General features: G+C 54.0%; 5 protein-coding genes across 5 annotated transcripts; 2 read left to right on the top strand and 3 right to left on the bottom strand.

The window, feature by feature from the left end:
• Positions 1-646: 646 nt before the first annotated feature.
• Positions 647-3,403, bottom strand: GLRG_07562 (peptidase C65 Otubain; the record flags this gene model as incomplete). The annotated part of the gene is made up of 5 exons (XM_008098377.1): positions 647-1,881; positions 2,116-2,167; positions 2,265-2,351; positions 2,580-2,925; positions 3,246-3,403. 5 exons carry the CDS (start codon positions 3,401-3,403, stop codon positions 647-649), a joined length of 1,878 nt encoding a protein of 625 aa, XP_008096568.1.
• Positions 3,404-12,600: 9,197 nt separating this feature from the next.
• On the bottom strand, positions 12,601-14,216 carry GLRG_07561 (PCI domain-containing protein; the record flags this gene model as incomplete). Its single annotated transcript, XM_008098376.1, has 3 exons — positions 12,601-13,818; positions 13,881-14,100; positions 14,173-14,216. The coding sequence occupies 3 exons, from the start codon at positions 14,214-14,216 to the stop codon at positions 12,601-12,603; spliced, it is 1,482 nt and encodes a 493-aa protein (XP_008096567.1).
• Positions 14,217-14,622: 406 nt separating this feature from the next.
• Positions 14,623-15,912, top strand: GLRG_07560 (uncharacterized protein; the record flags this gene model as incomplete). Its single annotated transcript, XM_008098375.1, has 1 exon — positions 14,623-15,912. One exon carries the CDS (start codon positions 14,623-14,625, stop codon positions 15,910-15,912), a length of 1,290 nt encoding a protein of 429 aa, XP_008096566.1.
• A 3,304-nt stretch (positions 15,913-19,216) lies between these two features.
• On the top strand, positions 19,217-20,158 carry GLRG_07559 (Ras family protein; the record flags this gene model as incomplete). Its single annotated transcript, XM_008098374.1, has 4 exons — positions 19,217-19,266; positions 19,358-19,408; positions 19,493-19,542; positions 19,647-20,158. 4 exons carry the CDS (start codon positions 19,217-19,219, stop codon positions 20,156-20,158), a joined length of 663 nt encoding a protein of 220 aa, XP_008096565.1.
• Positions 20,159-21,752: 1,594 nt separating this feature from the next.
• On the bottom strand, positions 21,753-22,426 carry GLRG_07558 (uncharacterized protein; the record flags this gene model as incomplete). The annotated part of the gene is made up of 2 exons (XM_008098373.1): positions 21,753-21,766; positions 21,823-22,426. 2 exons carry the CDS (start codon positions 22,424-22,426, stop codon positions 21,753-21,755), a joined length of 618 nt encoding a protein of 205 aa, XP_008096564.1.
• Positions 22,427-22,522: the final 96 nt, after the last annotated feature.

Here is a 22,522-nt window from a genome sequence, read left to right as displayed (position 1 = left end):
CCCACGAAAGGATAGGATCACCACCACATCATGCCACAACATGATCTGATCAAGGCACGTGCACATGGAAATCGGCAAAATGACTGAGGCCCCAAGTTCATGGAGATGAATAAGCACCGCTGGCGTGCCCTCTCGTCCAAGCGCCAGTATGAGTGTGGTGTGAGTCGGGAGGGGAAACCCTAACAGAGGCATCATAAGCAATGTATGACTGGTACAAACAGGGTTAAAACGCCGATGCTATGTTGAGTGACATCCCCAAGGGACAGGCGCTCCCGCCAAGAAAGCCGTAAAAGACAAACCCCTCTCCATCGTAAGTCATGGTGATGATTCCCTTCCCTCTGCGCAAAAGATATAACGTTGGGTAGATAACCACAAGCCAAATCAGATCAGTTTTGGTTGCCTTCCCTTAATGATGCAAACCCACCAAACCAGCCCCATTGCCGCAAGCATCTCCTGAAAGATAAAGGTGACGAACTCCCATGGAATACCAACCGTTGTTTCTCAGACTTTGACACTGCCACGCGACTCAATCCATCATTTGCAGCAGGCTTCCCGTCAAGAGTGCCCGTGGCAATATGTGCGTTTCATCACCGGATCACTGTCACGACACTGTCCAATGGCGCCGTTATCCCATGGCCATCATTTTCTAATGGTCCGACCTGACTTTGCTCTTCTTTTTGGCGTTCGGAACCCTCTCATGATGCCCGTCATCGTCTGGTGTCCATTCTTCGGGGTGGAAATGAGGGTTGTTGTAATGCGCCTTGTTGAAATGGCTATTCTTAAACATGGCCGTCGTAAAGCTAGGTTCCTGGAAACCGGACGGGGCCGAGCGAATCGAAGGTTGCGTAGAGCTGGCGTTGTTAAGATGCCAGCACTGGTGACTAAACCTTAGTTGATAGTCGACAGGCTGTGTAGGCTTCACGGGGGCAGGGACTGGTGGCTGGGGCTGAGATGCTGTCTGAGGCCGAGGGCGGGGAGCTGACACAGGTTGCTGCTGTTGCTGCTGCATGTGCTCGGAATACGGCGCCGCGAGCCAAGGAGATTGCGACGGCGGATCGAAGGCATCCGGCAAAGGTGAGGTTGAGGTGGGAGAACCTAGTGAGGACAAACATGAGGACAAGCCCGAGGACAAACCGGAAGCCGGGCCGCCAAAGCCAGGCAGCATGGCCAGTGGACCATAATTAATATTGGCATAGCTATGGAGCGACGTCGCCACGCTCCCAATGTCGTGCCGGTGAGAAAATGAAGTGGCGCGGTTGACCTGCAGGCTCAGAGGCGCAGGGTTCGGGGGCGACTTGTAAAGGATGTCGTAGTGGTCAGGTCGGTAAAGCAGGTAAATGATGGAGCCTAGGTTGGCGGGATCCTGGCCGTTGGCCTCGTCGGGGAAGCGGTAAATGTTGACTTGGCTGCCTGGGCTCCGATCGAGATATGCTATTTCTAGCACGAAGTTGACGGGCTTTAGCAGCACCTGTGCAAGAAGCGTGATGCCGAGATGCTCAATCTCCCTGTTGGGACGCTCGAGCTCGGCGCAGTAGCCGGCAATACCCGTTTCGGCGGGGATGAAGGGCTCGTATGACTCGGGGTTTCCCTTCAGCCATGAGCTCGCCAATAGCCGAAGGTGATATATGATGGCATTGGAGACGTCCTGGTCGTTGAAGCGCTGGACCAAGATGTGCATGGCCAATTGAGGATTGGTGACGTTCTGAGCTAGCTCTTTCAGGAGAGCGATCGTCTCTTCCACCATGTCTTCGAATAGCATCTTGTCGTAACCGCCTACGCGAAGGAGGTACTGATCAAGGCTCTGGATGCGGGCGGCCTCGCCAAGTATCTCGTGCTGATCGCCATTATTCACGAGGTGCTCAAAGTAAGAAAAGCCAATTGCTAGAGGCAAACATTAGCCAATGATACATGTACCTCAGCTACCAGGCTTTGCCGCGGTCCAAGGCTGGCTTGGCTATGGAGTGAGGGGTGCCACAATTCCACCGAACGTGGTATGCTAACAGCTCCGAAGCCATACCATGCCATCCTTGGAGGGTGGGAACACGGGGGGTAGTGGGCGGCGGCGATGATGGATGTAGTGCACTAAACAGTGGGATCTCGAACAGTTGAACTCACCTCGCCAGCCGCAATTGCCATCCCCTTGGATGGGCCGGTAGTGCGAGTAGGTCTGCGGGAGGCTCTGTCGGGAAACGACGAGGGGACGGATTAGTCAACGTTGAGATGGGGAGGAAATTGGAGTGAAGAAATGGGCGGTGAGGACTCACAATTGTCTTCGCGACATAAATGTCGTCGGCCTTGGCGTATTCGTCGGTGATGGCGTCGCTCGTGGTCTTGTCGCCCACTAATGGACCCTACAAAGGTGGCGCAAAGCATGTCAGTGTACGTCGCAAAGGAGTATTGCATTTTGCTACAGCTCTTGGACACAAGAACGGCGGACGATGAGTGGGGAGGGTGCTTGAGAGGTTGCGCGAAGCTGAAGGGCTGAGAAGGTTGAAGCTGAATGAGAAAGCGCGGGGCGCTTCGGTCCGCATGGAGCTTAGGCTCACAGGCGGGGGGTCGGGGCGACGGGCAAAACTCACCTCCAGTTGCGGTTGATAGTCCCTCGCCGCAGCTTCCTGGGCGGCGAGATCGGAGGGATCGCCGGGCTCCATGGTGGACAGACGAGTGCTCGCAGAGTGGGCAATGCTTGGAGCAGCGAGGGCGATGCAGGCGTTGTTGTTGTTATCGTCGTCGTCGTTGTTGTTGGGGTTGGTGGTGGTGGTGGTGTTGGGGTTGGAGTTGTAAAAGGCAGGAGAGGCAGATATAGCAGATGCAGCTCCGGGGTACGCGTGCTGGTGGTGGTTGGAGAAGGAGTGGGAGTAGGACGAGTTGGAATTGGAGAGGGAGCAGCGGGAGGAGGATGCGGTGGGAGAGGATGCGCCGGGGCTGCTGCGGTTATGGTTTGGGTTTGGGTTTTGGTGACTATGATTATGGTTATGATGGAAGTGGGCTGCGACAGCGGGAGCGGGAGGGCCGGAGGCTGCAGTGGAAACGGCAACAACGGACGACGTGGAGGAAGAAGACGAAGGGGCAGGAAGGGAAGAAGAAGAAGAAGAAGACGAGGAAGAGGAATAGAGGCCGTTTCCGGTAGCAGCACCACCAGCAAGTTGAAAAACACCGCCGACTCGCTCTCCGAAAGTTGCTGCGTGAGATGCACGAGTAGAACCGGGACCCGAGGGAGAATAAGCCCGTCCAGACCCAAATACAGACACAGGTCCATGATGACCTTGACCTGGTGGTGTTGGTGTTTTAGTAGCCGCTCCCGCAACCGCCGTCGTTGCTGTTGGGGGCGCCTGCTGTTGGGCATGTCCATGTTGCTGCCGCTGCCGCTGCTGTCGTCGCTGCTGGAGCCGTCCCTGTTCATGTGCCTGTACCTGTGCCTGGGCTACTAGCGACATTGACCTGCTGGGGCCTGCAGCTTCGCCGCCCAAAGATGGCGATTGCGACTGTGATTGTAACTGCAACGGCGACTGCAGTGCGCTGGAACTCAGGTGGTCCAGACCCAACCCCAGGTCCATGTCGACGACGCCCAGCCCCAGTCGCAAGCCATCATTGCCACCACCGCCGCCCATCACCGCAGGGCCACCCATGCTGTGCCCTTGCCCAGTTGCTTGTCTGATGTCCATTCCCGTGCTCGTCGATGAACCCACACCAGCTCCAGCTCCGGACCCAGCTTGGCTCTGATTCGCCATAGCTCCTGCTGCCGCTGCGACCAGCGGCGTCGGCGAGAAGCTGTAGTCGCCAACGCCAACTCCGCCGTCGCTTACCATCATCATCCCTCCAAGCCGCTCCCCACCTTCCATGGTAATAATATCGTATCCTCCTCCATGACTGGAACAGGATTGATCTTGAGACCGTGGCTCGTGGGACTGGCTGTAAGACCGAGGGTTGAGATGGGTGTACGGTTGAGGGGATGCATGAAACGCAAAAGGCGTTGGTTGAGGCTGGAACATGGCCTCGCTGACGCCGTGGCTGCTCTTCCCTTGCTTCGGCTCGGCTTTGCTATCGGCCTGTTTGGCTTTGTGTCGGATCCCTCGCTGTCGATGTCTTGAGACCCTCGCCTACAATTGGCGTGAAAGTGCGGTAAGGCGATGCGCAAAGCTGCCGCTATTGCTGACGACTCATGCAAATTTGTCTTATGCTGAGCCCCCGACGCTGGGCCGATGCGCAGGTGATTGGTGAGATGAGGGGAAGAGATGCGCAGAGAGAGGAATAGCCAGGGAACCGGAAAGAAAGGAGGACAGATGCAGGACGATTGTTGCAAACGATCGAGTGAGAAGAGGGAGGGAGGAGGCCGAATTAACAACAAATCAGGCGGACAACGCAATGGGTGCGATCCGATACACCAACAAGTCCCAATCCAGACCCGGGGGTCAGGGAATTAGTGTGTAATAAACGAGCAACAAATAAGATGACCACCCTCAGTAACAGGCCGCCTAGATTTCAGTCCAACTGAAGGAGTCGAGAAAGAAGAAATAAAGTGACGTTCCCTCTCGCACACGCACACACACACACACACACATACACAAAGTTTGGGGTTCGAGTAAGGCCAGCTAAAGCAGCCCAACGGATATCCCACCAAGTCGCATGTATACGCCTTGGCTGGCGGCGTCGAATGAAAAGCTTGGATACTGGGGGGGGGGTGGGCGATAGTGCAGAAATTCGACGGCCTTCCAACCTAGGGTATGATATGACCTATGGTTTTGCGGCGTGCGTCTGTCCATTCATTCACTTCCTTCCTGGAGTCAGCGCGTCGACAAGCCTACGTTTAGCGTGGACTATTGGGAGTCTCGAACGCCAGCCGATTTGTTCGATCGTCTCTGGGGTCCGCTTCTGGTCGTTGCCGTGAGAGTGGTCCGATGCGGTGTGTCTAGGGGCGGGGGGGTGGCAGGATTACGCTGTAGTGGCCACTTCGGTCCTGGCCTGACACCTTCTGTTTGCTTGTCCTGGGCGTTGGTGTGTTTGGCAATGTGCTCAGCCGTGCTGGATCCGGTGCGAATGGGTGTCCTCGATTGGCTGTATCCAGTTCGCTCTCCCAAGTCTGTTGGTAGGTTACCCGAGCTGAACCGTTTTGGATGAATGGTTGATGGTGTGGTGGAATAGCTCGATATGATGTGATGAGCGTGCCGCAGCGAGTGATGGGCGAACGAGGTACGGTAGGGCGGAGGAGCCCGGTATCACGGTCTAGCACACTGGGTGCCAATGCTGCTGCTGACAACAATGGCGGAGGGACTAGCCGATGTAAGTGAATGCCAGCTGAGCGGCAGGATTGGGGAAATGATACAGGGCGGTGAGGTCGAATATGAAAGATTGGGAGGAAGATGGAAACGAGGAAGGAAAGGGGGATCGGATCAGGTCAAGTAAAGGGAAGGGGAGAAAAGGGAAGGGGAAGGAGAAGAAGCGTAAGTTAGCAAACACCGATTGAGAAAACACAAGGGCCACTTGACTGCCAACCCAGGCGGCCGGCCCATGTAAGGTAGGTAGTGTCCGTAATACGGCTGGTTAAGAGGATGGCAGACAAAAACGCGAGGAAACCGATGTGGCATGCCCTATGATAACATTGGTTGCACCAAGAACAGGCGATGGGAGCTAGCATGTCACAACGCTGGGGGGCAATAGCATCGATAACCGCATGTGCAGGGCAGAGATGTACGGAGTAGAGAGAGCAGTACCTAGTGATATCAGAGCAACAGTGAGATGAGGAACAGCGGTATCGGCTAGGGTCCAGCCAGTAGCACGCTTGCACCACCACAAAGTACGTTCAGTGCCGCGCCGTGCCTCTGTCAAGATGAGACTAGGGTACGTATTTCTGATGCAAGGCAGGGGGATGCAGGGGACGATGAACCAAGGACGGACATTGGACAGAGAATGGGCGAAAGAGAGAGAGAGAGAGAGAGAGAGACAGGCACAGAGAATGGCAGGCGCACAAAGTGTGATGGATGGCAGCCGTGCCATAGTCATGATGGGGGAGCCGTGGCCCTGGCTCAAGCACGTATAGGTAGGTAGTCTTCTTGCAGCATACTATCCATAGCATGGTCAGACAATATACACAAAAGTGCAGACATACTCGGCGGACGGAGACTGGGGGCGAAGAGGGGCGAGGTGCTGGGACGGGGGTTGAATTACGGATCTGCGCCCATCCAGTCCGTGCCGCGAGCAACGAGGCGGCATATCCACCGTCTGTCTGTCTGCAAGGTACCCTCGGATCAATTCCTGGCCCAAGCTACATAAGTAAGAAAGCAAAAACAAAAAAGAGCTAACGGATGACCCATCAACTATCATTAAACGAACATGGTGGAGCAGAAAACCCTCGAGGGGGTGATTGACGAGTGTACGGATACGGATACTGGACGAGGGGAATAAATGAGAGACGTGGAAGGACAAAGGGAAACGAGCAATGACCTGACGGTCCTGGTTCGCAGCTAGGCCTGGCCCGGTCTGGCGTGACCGGCTCTGCATCATGCTCTCCTGCAAGTCGTCAATTGGTCCATACTCGGACTCCTGTCGTCGACCATCCCTAAGTCTAGCCAAAAGGGCAAGATTGGCGAGGGAGACGGGTAGTGGACAGGATGTGGCGGTACAGTGAGTTACAGCAGAGACATCCGTGTTATGATATTGCGTGCGAAGGATACACGATGCATGTACTTGAGGACGATGTATATGTAGTGTAAGTATCCGTATCCATCCGTACACTACATACCTACGTGCCTACCTACCCACCTGGGTAGTTTTCGGGGGGGATCCTGCGTAGTATGCCTGCCCATCTGCTCTTATACCCGTCTGTGCTTCGACAAGGGCGTGCGGGTGGGGTAAATGTCTTGGGAGCATGCCGTATTGTTGATCGTGGCTGGTGCCGATTTCTTATCTCGATGATTGAGAATGAATGGACTGGCGTGGTTCGAAGAAGGAGCGTTGTAACCCTTTTCCGCCAAGAGGCGGAAGGATGCCTACATGCCTACATGCCTACCTGCCTACCTGCCAACCTGCCTACCTGCCTACCTGCCTACCTGCCTACCTGCCTGCCTGCCTGCCTTCGATTTGTGGAGGTCTGTGTCAAAGGGCAACCGTAGTTCCTTCCTCGCCATTGTTCATGTCTTAGTAGTATCCGTACACTGCCCAGGTACACTACCTATAGGTAGGTACGTGTTAAGAAAAGAGGTAACGGTAGGCAAGCGTCGAGAATCCTGGTGCAATGGCGACAACCAATTGTCGAGGAGGAAAGCGCGGCTAACCGAGCATTCGGTCTCCGGCAGGCAGGCAGGCGGGCAGGCAGGTATAAATCATCGTCACCTTCCGCTCGCAAGCTCAGAGACAAGGGCTGTCGAGTCTCCCTGTCACCCTACTGGTGCACAAGAGCTCGGAGAGTCACCCGCCAATGAAGCAAGGATGGCAGTTTAAGAAGAGGCCGAGCCAGGGGGGGGGGCCTGTATTTCACCGTTCGAACAAGCAAGGATCTGGCTGACAGCTGCCCCACACTACGGATACCTAGTGTAGTTATCCGTATTCCCACGAAAACTAGCCCGCTCACAGCTTCCAACGTGCCAGACCAGACCACCATCTAAGAACTGAAGCACCCCTTGGCATCCCAGCACCTTGCCAAAGTACCCAAGATGCCAGTTCTCGTGCCATGTACCTACCTACCTACGTAGGTAGTGTACAAGGAGGCAGACAAGCGCATCGTGCGCACGCACCCGCTGTGCCGCTGTGGCTATCTACCTAGTGTGCGGATAGTTGCTCATGTCGTATCCGTAGTGCCTATTCAAGTCTATCCATCGTGATCGTCTCTCTTTCTCTCCACGGCCATACTTGCTGGTTTCATAGCCATGATTCCTTTACATTTGCTTCTCTGTATCCATTGGCGTCGCAGATGCAGCTCTGCCAATGCAGTCACGTATCTTTACTCCCTGGCACCATCGACCCTGGTTAGAGCATCATCTAAAAGCATCGAGTGAGTCTCCGCAAGAGGGACCAATGCGTTTTCGCTTGTTCTCTCGCCAGTCCTTTGTAATCTTTAGTCTGTCAAATAAATGCAACTTGAAGTGGGCAAGGGTGACGAGGCACGCAAGAAGCGCGACAGCTACGGCGACGACAATGTCAATGTGAGCTGTCAATTCTCTTCTATTGTTTCTACAGAGAGCCCCTCCGGTGTCAGACTTTCTTTCACATAGCTTCCAGGCTCTGACCGCTCAGCATCTGGTAGGTACCATCCCCGTTAGGGCTTCCAGTGATTGCTTTAGTGGTCTGCCCTTTGTACTGCAACCTTACTGGGTTAATGTTATACGAAAGCCGGCTTACACCAAAAACCGGCCTAGCGCAACCTGTTGAGCTTACATGACATGGCGACGCGCCTGTCAGTTGACGGCAGCCCGCTGCCCCCTCCCATTATTTTGAGCTACCGAGTATAGCCAATCCCGGTACATCCCATCGCCCAGGGCCAAGCATGCGTCCCCGCGTTCCTGATCCACAGTTCCAACTAGTTACGGCGGAAGGCCATTGAATAAAGGCACAGATGAACGATATCGGGGATACCATCTAGTAGACCTAGGCGACGTCAGTGAGCGCGAGGCCCGGTGGCAAGGTCTAGCCGCCCGTGAACGAGATGCTGAGGGCAGGTAGTAAAGGATTATATGATACCAATTGGTCCAGTGGCGAGGTGTCAGTTAACTATACGAACTGTGCAGGCCATAATCAAGTTTTTTCTTCCATCCATGGAAAATCTTCCACTAGTCCCATGCTAGCTAGTACCTAGAGACAACATCTCACATGGTCAACATGCTCTATGGGAGTCGCCGAGGAAATGGCGACAGCTCGGTTGGAGTTGGAGGCGACTGAACACTCGGTTTCCTGTATTCTGGGACTTGGATTGCAGAGGAATGCGAAAGAAAAGAAGGAAAAGACGCGGCCTAGCCTCTCAGTGACGAGAGAGCAGTACGAGCCGACTGAATGGTTTATGTTCACGGCCCAAGGATCCATCAAGGTCTCCGTCATGAAACTGACCTGGGAGATCCCGCAATCGTGCGTGCGCTCTTCATTTCGGTGTACTCCTTGTCGGAGTCTGGCAGTCTCAACCCGCGAGTCCAGGAATCGTATCACATATCCCATGCGGCTGATTGGGGTTGTGGGACTGCTCGACGGCCTGTTCCGCGCACGATTGTCCGAAGGACCGGTGGATTCTCAGGGGTGTGATAATGTGCATTTGGCAATTGCGGTCTTATCGGACCGTAGTGTACGGATAGAAACGCGGAGGCACCTCGAGATCTGCGCCCACTTTATGCCCTTACCTATGTCCTGAGTTGACGCTACTCACGCATTTACAACGAAACCCTGATCTGCGAACAGATACGAAAGGCTCTTCACCGATTCAGATTACTACCGAGTTCATTCATTTTCTTTTCATCGGCCCTCGATGCCATGAATAGCTTGCAAATCTGTCAAACTTGTGTTGAGCCCGCTGCAAACGCGGCGATCCCAGTGAGAGAACAGGCGATTTAAACCTTGCATGTCTCGAACTTTGACTCTCTCCATTTGCATTACGGCGAGAGGACCGGTGCACGACACAACCGCATAATAATGAATCCAAGCATGGGGGTGTCACATGCCTACACGTTCTCGTTAGGCCAGTCTGGTATCTTTACGATGCTCCATTAGGGACGTTGTACAAGGTGCGTCAGGCACACCAATTCCATCCCATATGAGCATAAGAGAGAGACGCCACAATGTCCAGTCTAGCATCTAATCATCACAAAACTCACGGTAATCAACAATCGCGTGCGTCAAAATAAAGGGGAGTCACCTCCAAAATGACAACGTTGCTCGTGGTTACTACTGAGTAGTAGGCCCTGAGGAAATAGGTCATGAGTACGGAGTAGCGGTGGAAAGAATGGGGTAGACAGGGTGGCATTCGGGCTTAGTCCATTTCTACCGTGGTCTGGCGCTCCGTTTCTGCTCTGATAACCATCTGCGTAGTAGAGGGCTCCATGGCATATCCTTTTGCAGTCCCTCGGTAAAAGGACCTATGGATTATCCTTGAATCCGCCTCTTTCGCCTCCTGCTGTGTTCAAGCTCAATGCAAAAGAGTCGCGAATCCGAGACTTCATGGGCGTGGTTCTGAACTTTTGACAATGTCGCCAACCTCGTATCCTATTCGTGGCCTCTTACGCTGTTGAGCTCGTCAGCCACGCCTGCGAGAATCGGCTTTCACAGCCCGGGGCGGCGAAGAGCAATGGGTCGCCGGATCTCGTTAATCCCACGGGGGGGCTCAGCGCAGTTGCCAACGACGGCATGCGGGAGAGAGCTGTTGGAATCTTTACTACACCAAGCTAAGATGCCAACTCTCGTGAAGCGACGGACGTTCTGACTGCTCTCGCACTGCTCTCGGGAACCTCTTGAACCTTAACGGCAAGATGCGGGAGTACGCTTCCCGGACAACACACAGTCGGGAAATGTTCCCAGGACTCAAGACCAGGCGAATAATCAAAGGCCGCGCGCGTACGAATATTCGTTCAAATGTGGGAGGGCCTATTCGTAACAATCATTGTCAGGTTTATGGCCATTAGGTTCGGTCCTCGACAACATCGACGGGGTACAAAAGCCACCCCCAGATCCTGTATCCCCCTTCGCGGAGAAAATCGCAAGCTTCGTGCTATCCTTCCCCTTCAAGAAGACCCATATTGCGGAATGCAAACACCCATCATATAGACAAACACTCTCGCGCATCCAAACATATCGCAACAAAGACCCGACTCCACCCCGGCCGTAGGCCGCACCGGTCCCATAGCAAGTCCCGGATGCTCGTTTGCCTCGCCTTCTTTCCTGCCCTCCTCGCTTCATGCCGTGTGACGCAGGCTGCGGCATCCAGTCATCGACCTGTTAATCCCCGCGGCGACACAAAGCCGTCTGCGTAGCCATCCTGGGCTGAACCTGCCGCTCATTTCTTCACGGTGTTGAGTATGCATGCATAAAGTAGTTGCATAGCCGGATACCTCCACGAGGTCGTGTTTCTATTTACAAAACTTCTATTATCGTGTTGATCATCGGCCATGGTATTCATGCTGTGTTTTTCCCGACTGTTTCAGTATCATTGTGAATTTGTGCGACTACAAATGGGCGTCTGCTTTAAATACATGCATCAGTTGAGTCTTCATTTGCCTTGTACTCGGTCGAGAGAAAGAGAGAACGGGGAGCGGCTGGACTATAAGAAAGCAGACAAGGTGCAAGCCTCCTGTAGATAACCCATGATTGTATTGTACATGATTGTGCACTCTATGTCCATTGCAGACGTCTAAGTGGCCGTACCGGCTTCGATCTTTGATACTCCAAATGAAGTAAAAATATGTGGTACCTCTTGAGGTCACACAGGTGCGCATGGTGGGATGGCATCTAATGTAACTGGGGAGTCACCATGGTTAATTTCTGCTTCCGGAATGTGAGTATGATACTGTCTCTGAACAAGGTTCATATGTATTGGAGGAAGTGACAAAAGACATCCATCATGCTGTGTAACGTGAGAGGTGCCCACACGAAACCTCCGGCCAGGGCTTGGTCAGATACAACCCACACAGCGTTAAACAACCATAGTTACGGTAGCTCCACGAAAACCGGCGAGAACATCTACCAAGGGGGTATACTGCCCTTAGGAAGGAGGAGTACATCAGCACGATGGTTGGTCGGCACCACTATTCGGACAGGCAGCACAACAAGGCCAAGGGTAAGTAAAGTTCTGCGGCTTGATGCTATGCTGAGGAACCATTAGGAGCGTCCCTTCTGGCCGTTCTGCTCGGCTCCAATTCCGTCAGACCCGACGGCTGAAGGCTTAAACTTAATATCTGCTCTACTATATGCGCTTTTCCTCTGCTGCGTGTTTCATGTTGGTTGTGGAGACGAGGACGTCGTATTCCAGCATATATCTAAGGAAGAGAGAAAGAGAGCAGATACGTACATCACTCTCCGATCCCAAAGAGGTCTCGAGAGTCTGCTTCTTTTGAAGCATGCACCATGGGTTTGTACGTACAAACTAGCCATTCGAACAGACAGAGCCGAAAGTTTGACTTTTCAAGACAAACAATGCAAACCAGTATGGCCAACCCGTTGGGAAGCTACCTCTCAAAATGCCCGCATGTCATCGTTGAACATAGCCCCTACTTCCCCTCCCTTTTCTGGTTCTCATGTCTTTTACCTCCGGGGTTCCACGAGGTTCAGGAAATTTCGGCGGATCAAGCGACTTGCAGCGGGAAGATGCTTCTGGTCTTTTCCCTAAGAGGAACCGGATGCTCCCACCTTGCTCACTGTCATACATGCTGTACCTGCTCGTGGAAGCATTGCAGGATAAAACGGGTTGTTTGTTTGGACGGCAATTCTGTGTTATCTTTTGAAGTTCTCAATTCTGCTTTCTCGTCCCTTCTCTCCGTACTCGGCGCTTTGCCGCCATTAACCTCAATGAGGCCTCATGTGTGTTTCCGTCGTCTGTCGCGTCAAGTCAACAGATGCGAGGCAGCAGTTGCCAATCAAGTCTACCTAGTCCATCTGCCCATAAACTCCGGCCCATGCTCTTACCCATACACATCAGGTCCACAAAGGCATCACTCCCTTGCCCTTCCGTCCAGGCCCACGCGGGTGACCTCGTAAACCGCCACTTCTGGGTGTCATGCCGCCACCAATCAGCTCCATGGCCTGCTCGTCAGTGGGGAAATCAGTTGACCGGAAGCCATCTCCCTCCTTGAATACGGTCGCGTAGAGGCTGGAGACGGATTGCGTAAGCTCATACAACGCCTTGGTGCGGTCACTATCCGCGTCTGACTGAATCTCGAGCGTGCCAGCCTGCTGGTCAATCTTGCCATCGATCTTGCCGTCAACGATCAGGAAGCCAAGGATGTCCTGAACCTCGGGCTCCGAGATCTTGAGCTGTTTAGCGATCCAGCCTAGCTTCATTCGTGTGTATGGTGCAATGAGTTTGATGACGCCCTTGGTGCGCATATTGCGCGTCACCTCATCAATATTTTCGGCGATGAAAGGGTCGGCAAGGATGTCTTGGTTCTTCTGGAGGACGTTCTCGTAGGCATGAACGTCGTCGCGCTGATAGGCATCCACTAGCTCCGTCATGGCAGTGATACGAGGATCTTGTTTGTATGGCTTGGTCTCTTGCGAGTCAAATGGGTTGATGGTTGACTTGACCAGCATGGTCGTAAGAAGCAGGTACTTTAGTACCTGGATGCGCTGCAGCGAGCCGGCCTCATCATAATTGCGGAAGGACTCGAAGAAGTCTGTCTGGGCCTCGACCCAGTTCTCCTCGCTCATGTGCATCTTTCCACCGCACTCGCGGATGATGCCCATAATCTTGGGGTGGGGAACAGCCGATCGTACCTTCAGGGCGCGCTGGTAGAGGCGCTTGAGCTGCTTGTTGTTCTTGGTCTCAGCGTGCATCTGGATCTCGAGGGCGTATATTTCCATAGAATAAGTGCCTTTGCTGGGATCGTCGCTGCCGTCTTCCTTCTGACAAGCTTTGTGGAGATCCCGAAGCTTCTTGGTGACAATGTTGTAGTCCTTTCGGTCAAGCAGGAGTTTCGCAAGCTTGATGTTTGTCTTGAGCCACAGCCTCTCGTTGTTGGTGCTCTGAAAGCTCTCGAGCGTTAGCGAGTAGAATTTCTCGACACACGCTACTGCCTTGGGTCCATCCGACCCTTTCTCGATGTAGTCCAGCATATTGTTGATCGACTTCTCAGAGTAGTTCCTCGTCACAGCCGACTTAACATACGTCAGTAGCTCGGCATAGTGCTCTGTCGCCTGATCTCAGTGTCAGCATTTGCCGTCTCCCATTGTATCTCGCCCCGAAACCCCGGTATTACCTTTTCATATTGCCCCAGCTTGAACTCAAGCTTGATGGCTTGCTTTAATCCTTTGAACCCCCATTCGCCCTTTTCATCTTCTAATGGTGGTATGCCTAAGAACTCAGCAATGGCATCCTCGGGATCGGTGAGCTTCAGCTGCTTCGCATTGTAGTATTTGTTCTCGATGCCGACATCTCCGGAGTCCTCCTCGTCGTCTTCCTCGTACTCGAAATCATACCTGCTTTAGGGTTAGCTCCAGCGATTTCCACAATGATATCGGGGTATAAATCCCCAGTTGAGGGGAGCTCACTGCTCCTCATCCGACTCCTGCATGAAGTCTTCGTCGTCAGACATCTTAGCAGAGGATTGTGGATGGGCGTAAGACGAGAAGATCGATTACGGCTGGGACTTGACTAAAGGATCTCTTGATACAGGATCGCAAGAGGAAAGAAGTTGACGATGTTCGGTTTGTTGTTCCAAGGCGTAATGCTAATTGATGGAAGTGCCAGAGTGCCTAGCTGGGCATGGGACGTTGGAGGCGGGGGAGCTTATCGATTGGCGGACCCACCAGATACATCTGATTACGCACTGACCAGGCAGGCGGGAGGCAACTTTTCCAGGTGCCCAGCCACGCCAGCCTTCTACGCAGTTTCCAAACTCGAATCAATCAACGCCATCCGCCACGAACGCTTTTCCACGTCGCGCATCCCCATAACCCCGCCGAACCTCATTTCAACATCTCGCGAGAACAGTCGGCAAAATGGGTGGCGATCTCAACTTGAAGAAGAGTTTCCACCCTTCTCTTATTAAGAACCAGGCCAAGGTCTGGGAGGAGGAACGGAAGGCTCTCGAAGAGCGCAAGAAAACACAGCAGAGGATCAACGAACTCAAGGAGGAGCGCGAGCGTGAAGAGCTCCAGAAGAAGCTTGAGGCCGCCGGTCACACCAAACGAGTCGACCGCGTCGAGTTTCTGTACAGTGGCCCCACCGATGGCCAAACCGGCACAACAGAGGAGCGCGAGAGCTACCTTCTGGGCAAGCGCCGCATCGACAACCTTCTCAAAGGCACCGAACACAAGAATCTAGAGAAGCAGGCTGGCCAGGAGAGTTTCATGGCATTGCAAACGGCCAATACAGCACGAGATACGGCGGCCAAGGTTCGAGAAGATCCTCTGCTCGCTATCAAGAGACAAGAGCAGGCTGCCTACGAGGCGATGATGAACGACCCCATCAAGCGAAGGCAGTTATTGGCGTCTATGGGCATGGCAGATCACAAGCTGAAGTCGAAGGATAAGGAAGAGAAGCACAAGAGGAGACATCATCACAGACATCGCGGTGGTGATGACGACGGAGATAGGCACCGAAAGAGGCGCCGATCCTACTCCAGATCGAGAAGCCCGCGCCGTCGAAGAGACAACCCTAAGGACGAAGATCGACACGAGAGGTCGTGGCGTCGCAGCGATTCCGAGGACAGACACAGCCATCGATACAGGCGGACTTCGAGATCGAGGTCGCCCCGCAGACGCGATTCAGGCACCAAGGACGGCCATGCCAGGCGACACCGCAGCAACCGCAGGGAAGACCGCGAACAACAACGGTCTGGCTCAGTGTCTGACGAAGATCGCGCCACTAGACGACGAGAAAGGTCACCGCGTGGCATCGACAGGCGAGACAATCCCAACAGGGATGCATCAGGGTCTCGGGGCTACAGAAACTACGACAATCGGCGTCAAGACCAAGGCAGGCGATCGGATGACCGCATCAGCGACAGCAAAGAGGCAGGTAATCAGGCTGCGGACGAGGAAAGGGCACGAAAGCTGGCGGCCATGCAAGCTGCGGCTTCTGACCTCGACACTGATCGAGTCCGCCGTTTGGCCGCGTTGGAGGAACGGGAGAAGGCAGCGCGGGACGCCGACAGCCAGGCAAGAGAACGGTCCTCTAAGTACGGAGACAGGGAATTCGTCAACGGCTTGCATCGCAAGGCTGGCAATATGAGCCTGGGCGAGAGGATGGGCCGGGGCAGGCAAGGGCTGCAGCGGGATGACGACTGAGAGCATGACGCGCGGAGCATCGCGGAAACACCAGGGCCGGGTAAAAATGACCAGCCTTTTGGCGTAGTAGATGGTAAGAGAAGGAAGGCGAACAGAGCATGAGAGTTTTAGTATACCCGCCTGGGTAGCTCCAACACACAGCGGGGGCCGGATACACGGAAACGGGCCTCGGTAGCACTGGCTGGCTGATGATCGCCTATGTATGATCTGATAGGATGATGGCTGGAATGTGGGGTTTCGGGATAGTGATGACGGAAAGCTCTTTCCGGCTTCACGTCATCAAGGGTTCTTCCAGAATGTTGAGCGGCATGCCGGTTTGCGGGGAGTTGAAAGGGAGACAGACGAATGAGTCAGCATAGAAATCAAATACCCAACTGGCACATAAGCGACCGGACACTGAGATATACAGGGACAATCGCATTCTCGATTTGCTGGTTCGGTAGCAACAGTGTGCCGTGCAGTGCTGCTGCAAAAGTCATGGGGTCTGACGGCGTGCCATCCGGGCGCCAGCGAAAGGCACTCGTGTATGAAATCTATTGAGCATAGTCACAACCAAAGGTAGGCCCGTGGCGGAGGGTGGGAGACCCGAAGCATGAAAGGGAGTGTGGCAAGGCGACGCTTGGCGGGGCGACGAGCGTCTCAATCCTTGGCCGTACCTCACAGGCTCAATGCGCGCAGTGTTGCGTCTCCATGAAAACCGACGATGTCACCTGCCCATAAGACCGGCGAAGGGGAGCTCTGGATTACATGACGATGGAAGTCAACGGCATTCCCTATCGCAATCCTGGATAGCCGGAAACAGACGCCAATGGTGTAGGCCAGTGCGGGGGCGGCCTGAGTGGCTCGAAGCTGCGGTTGCCGTCTGTCTGTTGTTTGACCAAGGTACTAATACAAGGCGGTCCCCTCTTGAGTCGCACAGGTACACAATGTTAACCGTACACAGTCATAAAAACAGTCTACCTGTTTGACTGGCTGCTCTCGGGGCTTCTTACGAATCGAGCTTCGGCGCTTTGCGACGGGAGTGTTGTCGGGATACGCCTGTTCCAGATGGCGGTGGTTCCTTGGCCTACAATGGGGTTTTCTGACAGAACAGTGAAGTTGTTTCGTCGGGGCGAATGAGTCGTGCAGTTCATGCTTTATGAAGTTGAATGAAATGGATGAGAATGAGGTTGTTGAAGATGTAGTAAACCCGGGTGACTGTGACCTGCATTTCGTAGACGGTGGGGTTGATATCGAACGATGCTTACACTAAAATAAGGGACCTGAGCAGCATGTGGATGAAGACATATGTTAAGCCTACGGTTTGTTACTTAGGGGACGATGGTCTGGGGATTTTGGCGATGATCTGAGGTGCGCCGAGGCGGGCGAAAGACCGGAAGCGAAGCAACCATCCCCGTATTACCTATCTCAACCTCAACGCAGCCGCGCCTCGAAGGCCTGCAGTGAACATGCGTAGTAGCAATATCATAGCGGGCATCTCTTCTCTGGCTTTTGGGTGTGGCGATGGCGATACACGCATGATGTACACCAGAGCAGGATTGACAGACTTTTCGCGGATTCGTCAAGCGCCACCGCGGCCGGCCATGTCGCGACCTTGTTATGGAAGGGGAGGGGTGATGGCGACAGGCAAATAAAATGGCACATTTTTTTTATACCGCTTTACCGATGCTCTGATGGGCGAAGAGGCTCGTGTTTCTCTTTTTCTTTTTTTCTTTTAGTCGTTGTCTCAATATCCGAGCGAGGGTTGTCATTAAAGAGCATTGTTGTGGAAGATTATAGCTCAGAGATTGATGGCGATGAGAATACGCTTTTTTCCCTTTCTCTCCTTCCCTTTTCAGCTGGTGTATTCCCTGCCAGAGGGCACAGGGTGGATCAGGTGTCTGCAACCTCATGGGTGTGTGCTGTTATTTGATGGGGAATTCCCCACCCCTTTTTGTGCAGCTGGCTGTGCTGTGATGATGATTGCTGCGCTCAGCTCTTCCATCCACAGGGAATCAAGCCTAGGCCCGGGGATTGGGCTCCTCCTTACACTAGAAAGAAGTGAGGCAACTGGACAGAGTGTGAGTGTCCGTACGGAGGTCAAAGTCAAGGATGCGGGAAGTGGAGATGCTCTGCTAGTGCTAGTGACATTCATCAGTTCGGTTAGGTGCCCCCCTCGTTCGGCCTCGTTTGCTTGTTTCTCGTGAGCTCAATTGACACTGCTACTCCTTGTACCCTTTTATTGCCGTCGCTCGCTCACGCTTGTGCAAAGAGAGGAGGCGGGACAGTGTGGCTGAGTGCAAGCATGTGCACAGAGTTAGAACAGCGTAGGTACTCTGTTCTTAGTACGGATACAAGGTAATTACTAAGTACATGTAGTCTGTGCACCTAGGTAGGTAGGCAGTGTCCAATTTCGTTTCTCACTACTTTCAGTTGTGCACATCCAGCTGCTGCAGTAGTTTCCTTCCCTTCCGTTCTCCCAGTCCAGTTCCAATCCCAGCCCGTCCACTTTCGGTCCCGGCGCCCCTTCCCTCACATTTCCTCCCAGACTAACCCCGGCAACAGAGATCTTGACCCTGTCCATTCTAGGTCTTTTCCGCTCCATTCTGTGGCCCTTCTGACTTCATCTCCGCCAATTGAGTAGACTACCATTTCCCAACCCAATTTCCTGCTCCTGCGTCTTTCTACCCCCATTTTGCTGCACAGGTAGCATACCTAGGTAGGCACTGCAACTCGAGCTGCATGCACTACACTACAGAGACTCCGCTCTCGCCTTTGCCTTACTCACGTTGCTTTGCACATTGAACATCGCTCCACTCCACCTCGGCCTAGCCCTTTCCTCTCCAGAAACGGTAACTCAGCACTGCCAAACGCGTACCTTCCTTACTTCTTTTGTTCTCTCCTCCCCCACCTTTCCTTTCCCTCACCTCACCAGAAGGAAACCAGCTGCCGTACCTTCCCTCCCACTTTACCATCCTTCCACTCCACCCTCTCCTTCTCTGAGGCGCCGCCCGTCCGCCTTTCTTTATTTCTTTCTTTGTTACGCTTCCTTTTGCTGTCACACATCACCAATTCAGATCCAGACCCAGACCCAACTGCAGATAACAGCCACCTCTTTGGCACTTCCCCCTTGCCGATCAACTGACGAACAATCCATTTTTGCGCCCTGTTCTCGACTGGCCGTCTGTCGACTTCTTTCGTTGCTCTCCACGAACAAGCAAGCAAACCTTGTATCCTGTCTGCTCGCCCTCATTTCCCTTCCCCCTAAACAGATCAACCTTCTTCACGACTACGTTCTTCAGTTGGCCACCAAGAATTACCCACTATGCCTTTGTGTGGAGGATCCAAGACTGTCCAGCGCAAGCTGGTACTTCTGTGAGACCTTCCTCTCCAACTCCCATCCTTGCGTGTATCGTTTGGCTGTCTGCGACTGGTGGACTTTGGCTGATTGCTTTCCTTCCTTCAGCGGCGATGGCGCGTGCGGCAAGACATCGCTGTTGAACGTCTTTACCAGAGGGTAAGTTTGGCTTCCAACCCAGCTACCTCAAGGGGCCAGGGTCGCAAGCCTTTTGATCGCACTTTCGTTGCTAACTTGGCTTAGCTACTTCCCGACTGTCTATGAGCCCACCGTCTTCGAGAACTACGTCCATGGTACGCGATCCTCCCGCCGATATCCGCGAAAGGCGCATCGTCGTCCGCTGCCGGCGTCGCAAGCCCCTTTTCGCCAAACTGTCTGCTGACCCCGAACCCACTAGACATCTTCGTTGATAACGTCCACATCGAGCTTTCTCTCTGGGATACCGCTGGCCAAGAGGAATTCGACCGCCTTCGCAGCTTGTCTTACGGTAGGATCATCGGCCAGGGTGGATTGAACAACGTTGGCTTACTAGGCGCAGACGATACCGACTTGATCATGCTGTGCTACAGCGTCGACAGCAAGGACTCCCTCGAGAACGTTGAGAGCAAATGGGTTGGTGAGATCGCAGACAACTGCCCTGGCGTCAAGCTCGTCCTAGTCGCCCTCAAGTGCGATCTCCGCGAGGCCGACAACGAGGAGGAGGAGGGTGCCGAGGGCCAGCAGCGCGAGAAGCGTCCCATGATCAACTACGAGCAAGGTCTGGAGGTCGCCCGTCGCATCAATGCCCTCCGCTACCTCGAGTGCTCCGCCATGCGCAACCGCGGCGTCAACGAGGCCTTCACCGAGGCTGCCCGCGTAGCCCTCAGTGTTAAGAAGGACCGCGAAGAGTCTCAGTGCGCCGTCATGTGAGCGATTTTGTATCGGAGGGCATGCGTTTCGCGCTTTCCGCATTTTCACCCCCCCACGGCCACGATCGAACTGGCGGTCCTTGTTTCTGACGGGATCGGACATCGAAAGACCATTTTCATTATGGCACTCGGTCACTCGGAAAGGCGTCGGCGTTCCCACGGATTAGTATTTTCAACCTCGATTTTGCACACCCTTGCATTGCCCGATTACGTCTCTTTTATTCCAGATCGTCCAGCTCCTTGGGCAGACGCGACCTTTTTCTTCTCTTGTTTTCGACCACTCTACGGACTTGTGGTCGACACGACTTCTCTCGATACCTCTGGGCACCGGTCACATTTGAGCACAATTGTACATACCCGTTTCGCTTCTCGATGCACATAAGGGGTTGTAGGGCCAGGCTTCTTTTCTTCTCGTTGCTTTTCGTTCTGATCACGTATACACATGGACAACATGGCCACAGAGAATCAGCGGGCTTTACATGTGGTAGGTGGATGGCACATGCGTGTGTTCTGGCTACTAGACTCTCAGATGGGGATGGCAAAAGCAGTTGGCCCGTCTTCAGGCTCGTTCATTGACTTGTACAGGCATAAAAGTTGTCTCTAGATGATGTTTAATGAACTCAATTGCCCATATGCCATCCGTATATATTTGCGCCGTGATCTATGGACTCTTGAAACGCCTGTTTATATGTGGCAAACCGGCCACAAACGATGCAAGCCCCCTCCCCCCGACACAAGTCTGTGATGGGATAATGAAAAACCAACTGGTGACACAATTAGGAAACACGCGGCGCATTCCAATATTGGGCCTGATACTCTCTCTCTCTCTCTCTCCCCACCCCTGAAAAGTCAGACACGGGGCGATTCGTGTTTGCTGAGGGTTTTACGAGGGGCTTATGGGGACACCCCCAATCATATACTGATGTTCGGAGATCGGGGCCTAGTCAATGATCTGTCGCAGTCGGACTAGGGACCGGGCTGATCACTCGAGATCCCAGATTCGTACACGTGTAATAAATAGGTAGTCAGCATATCTATCAGCCACGTCTTACGTAGGAACCCTGGCTGCTTTCAACGCTGCTCTACTCGAGTAATCAGACAAGCTGACAATGGACTTCCCCCTAGTTGGCCTGGGAATACCCCTCGGCTCCCTCATTTCGACTTGTTACTGTCCTGCGCTGTGCACGCGGCCAATTGGCGAGCTACGGGTAGCGGAGTGCATAATAAAACGAGACGTGGGATACACAAGAATTTTTGCGCTTAAATGACTCTTCGACGTTCCGAAACATGTTCAAACATATAAAGAAGCTGCCTGCCTACGAGTAATGGTTGGATTGAACAGTACAGCCCGTCCAACTCGTTGACACGGGAAGATGTACCATATGCAATTAAAGCGAGGGCGATGAAGAAAAGCCTTTGGCCAGCCATTTTTACTTTTCAACTAAGCTTGCTACCAAACTGTCATCCTGAACTCCCCGTGTAGAAAATCGTTCCCGGTCGTAATACATATAACCTGATAAGTAGTAATACAGCTGTCTAGAAAGATAATTGGCGCCCGGGCATTGTGTTTCCGTCTGATGCGTGTTACAGAATGTTTAGTCGCCGTGACCTAGACAAGGGTTAGCTTTGGACGTTTGCCTCGGGAGGCTGGATGGTGGTACGCACGTCCCAGGGCCTTGCCACGCTTGGAAACCTCGCGGGCATGGTATTGCTTGATCTTGGCCCGCCTGGCCTCCTCCTTGGCCTCCTCCTCGAGCCTACGTACCTCGGCTCTCGCGGCAGCAACGCTCTCGCGGGCGGCGAGCAAGGCACGGTCAGCCTCCTTCTCGGCGGCCTCAGCGCCCAAGACGCGCTCGCGGGCTTGGACGATACTAGGATCCATCTCCACGGCGCTGCCGGCGCCGCCGAATTTGTGGAGGATGCCGCGACGGCCGGACGACGCGTCCGTGGAGCGGCGGAACACACCGCCTCCCCCCCCGATGCCGTTGTGGTGGCCGTCGGGAGAGGTGTGGTAGGTCGTCGACGACAGGGACGAGCGGGAGGTTGCGGATGTGCGGGTCGTGGGCGTGGGGGAAGGGTCGCGGCGGGAGCTGAAGATGCTGTGCTTGCGAGAGGCGGGCTCGGCGACGGGCTGGTGGTGAATGGGCTCCGGAGAGGGGTCGCGGCGGGAGCCGAAGAGGCCGTGGCGGCGGGGTTCCGGGGGTGGTGGGGTCGGTTCGCGGACGGGTTCGGGTGAAGGTTCGCGACGGCCGCCTCCGAAGAAAGGCATCTTGTTCTGTGGGGTGGTTTTGTGAGGGGATATGTAGGATGTAGGAGAGCGAGGAAGATACTAGACTGGACTAGGGCTGCCTTGGCAAGGCTTGGT

Source organism: Colletotrichum graminicola, assembly GCF_000149035.1.
Source record: "Colletotrichum graminicola M1.001 genomic scaffold supercont1.33, whole genome shotgun sequence".
NCBI classification, from domain to species: domain Eukaryota; kingdom Fungi; phylum Ascomycota; class Sordariomycetes; order Glomerellales; family Glomerellaceae; genus Colletotrichum; species Colletotrichum graminicola.
This window is presented reverse-complemented; position numbering and strand designations above follow the sequence as displayed.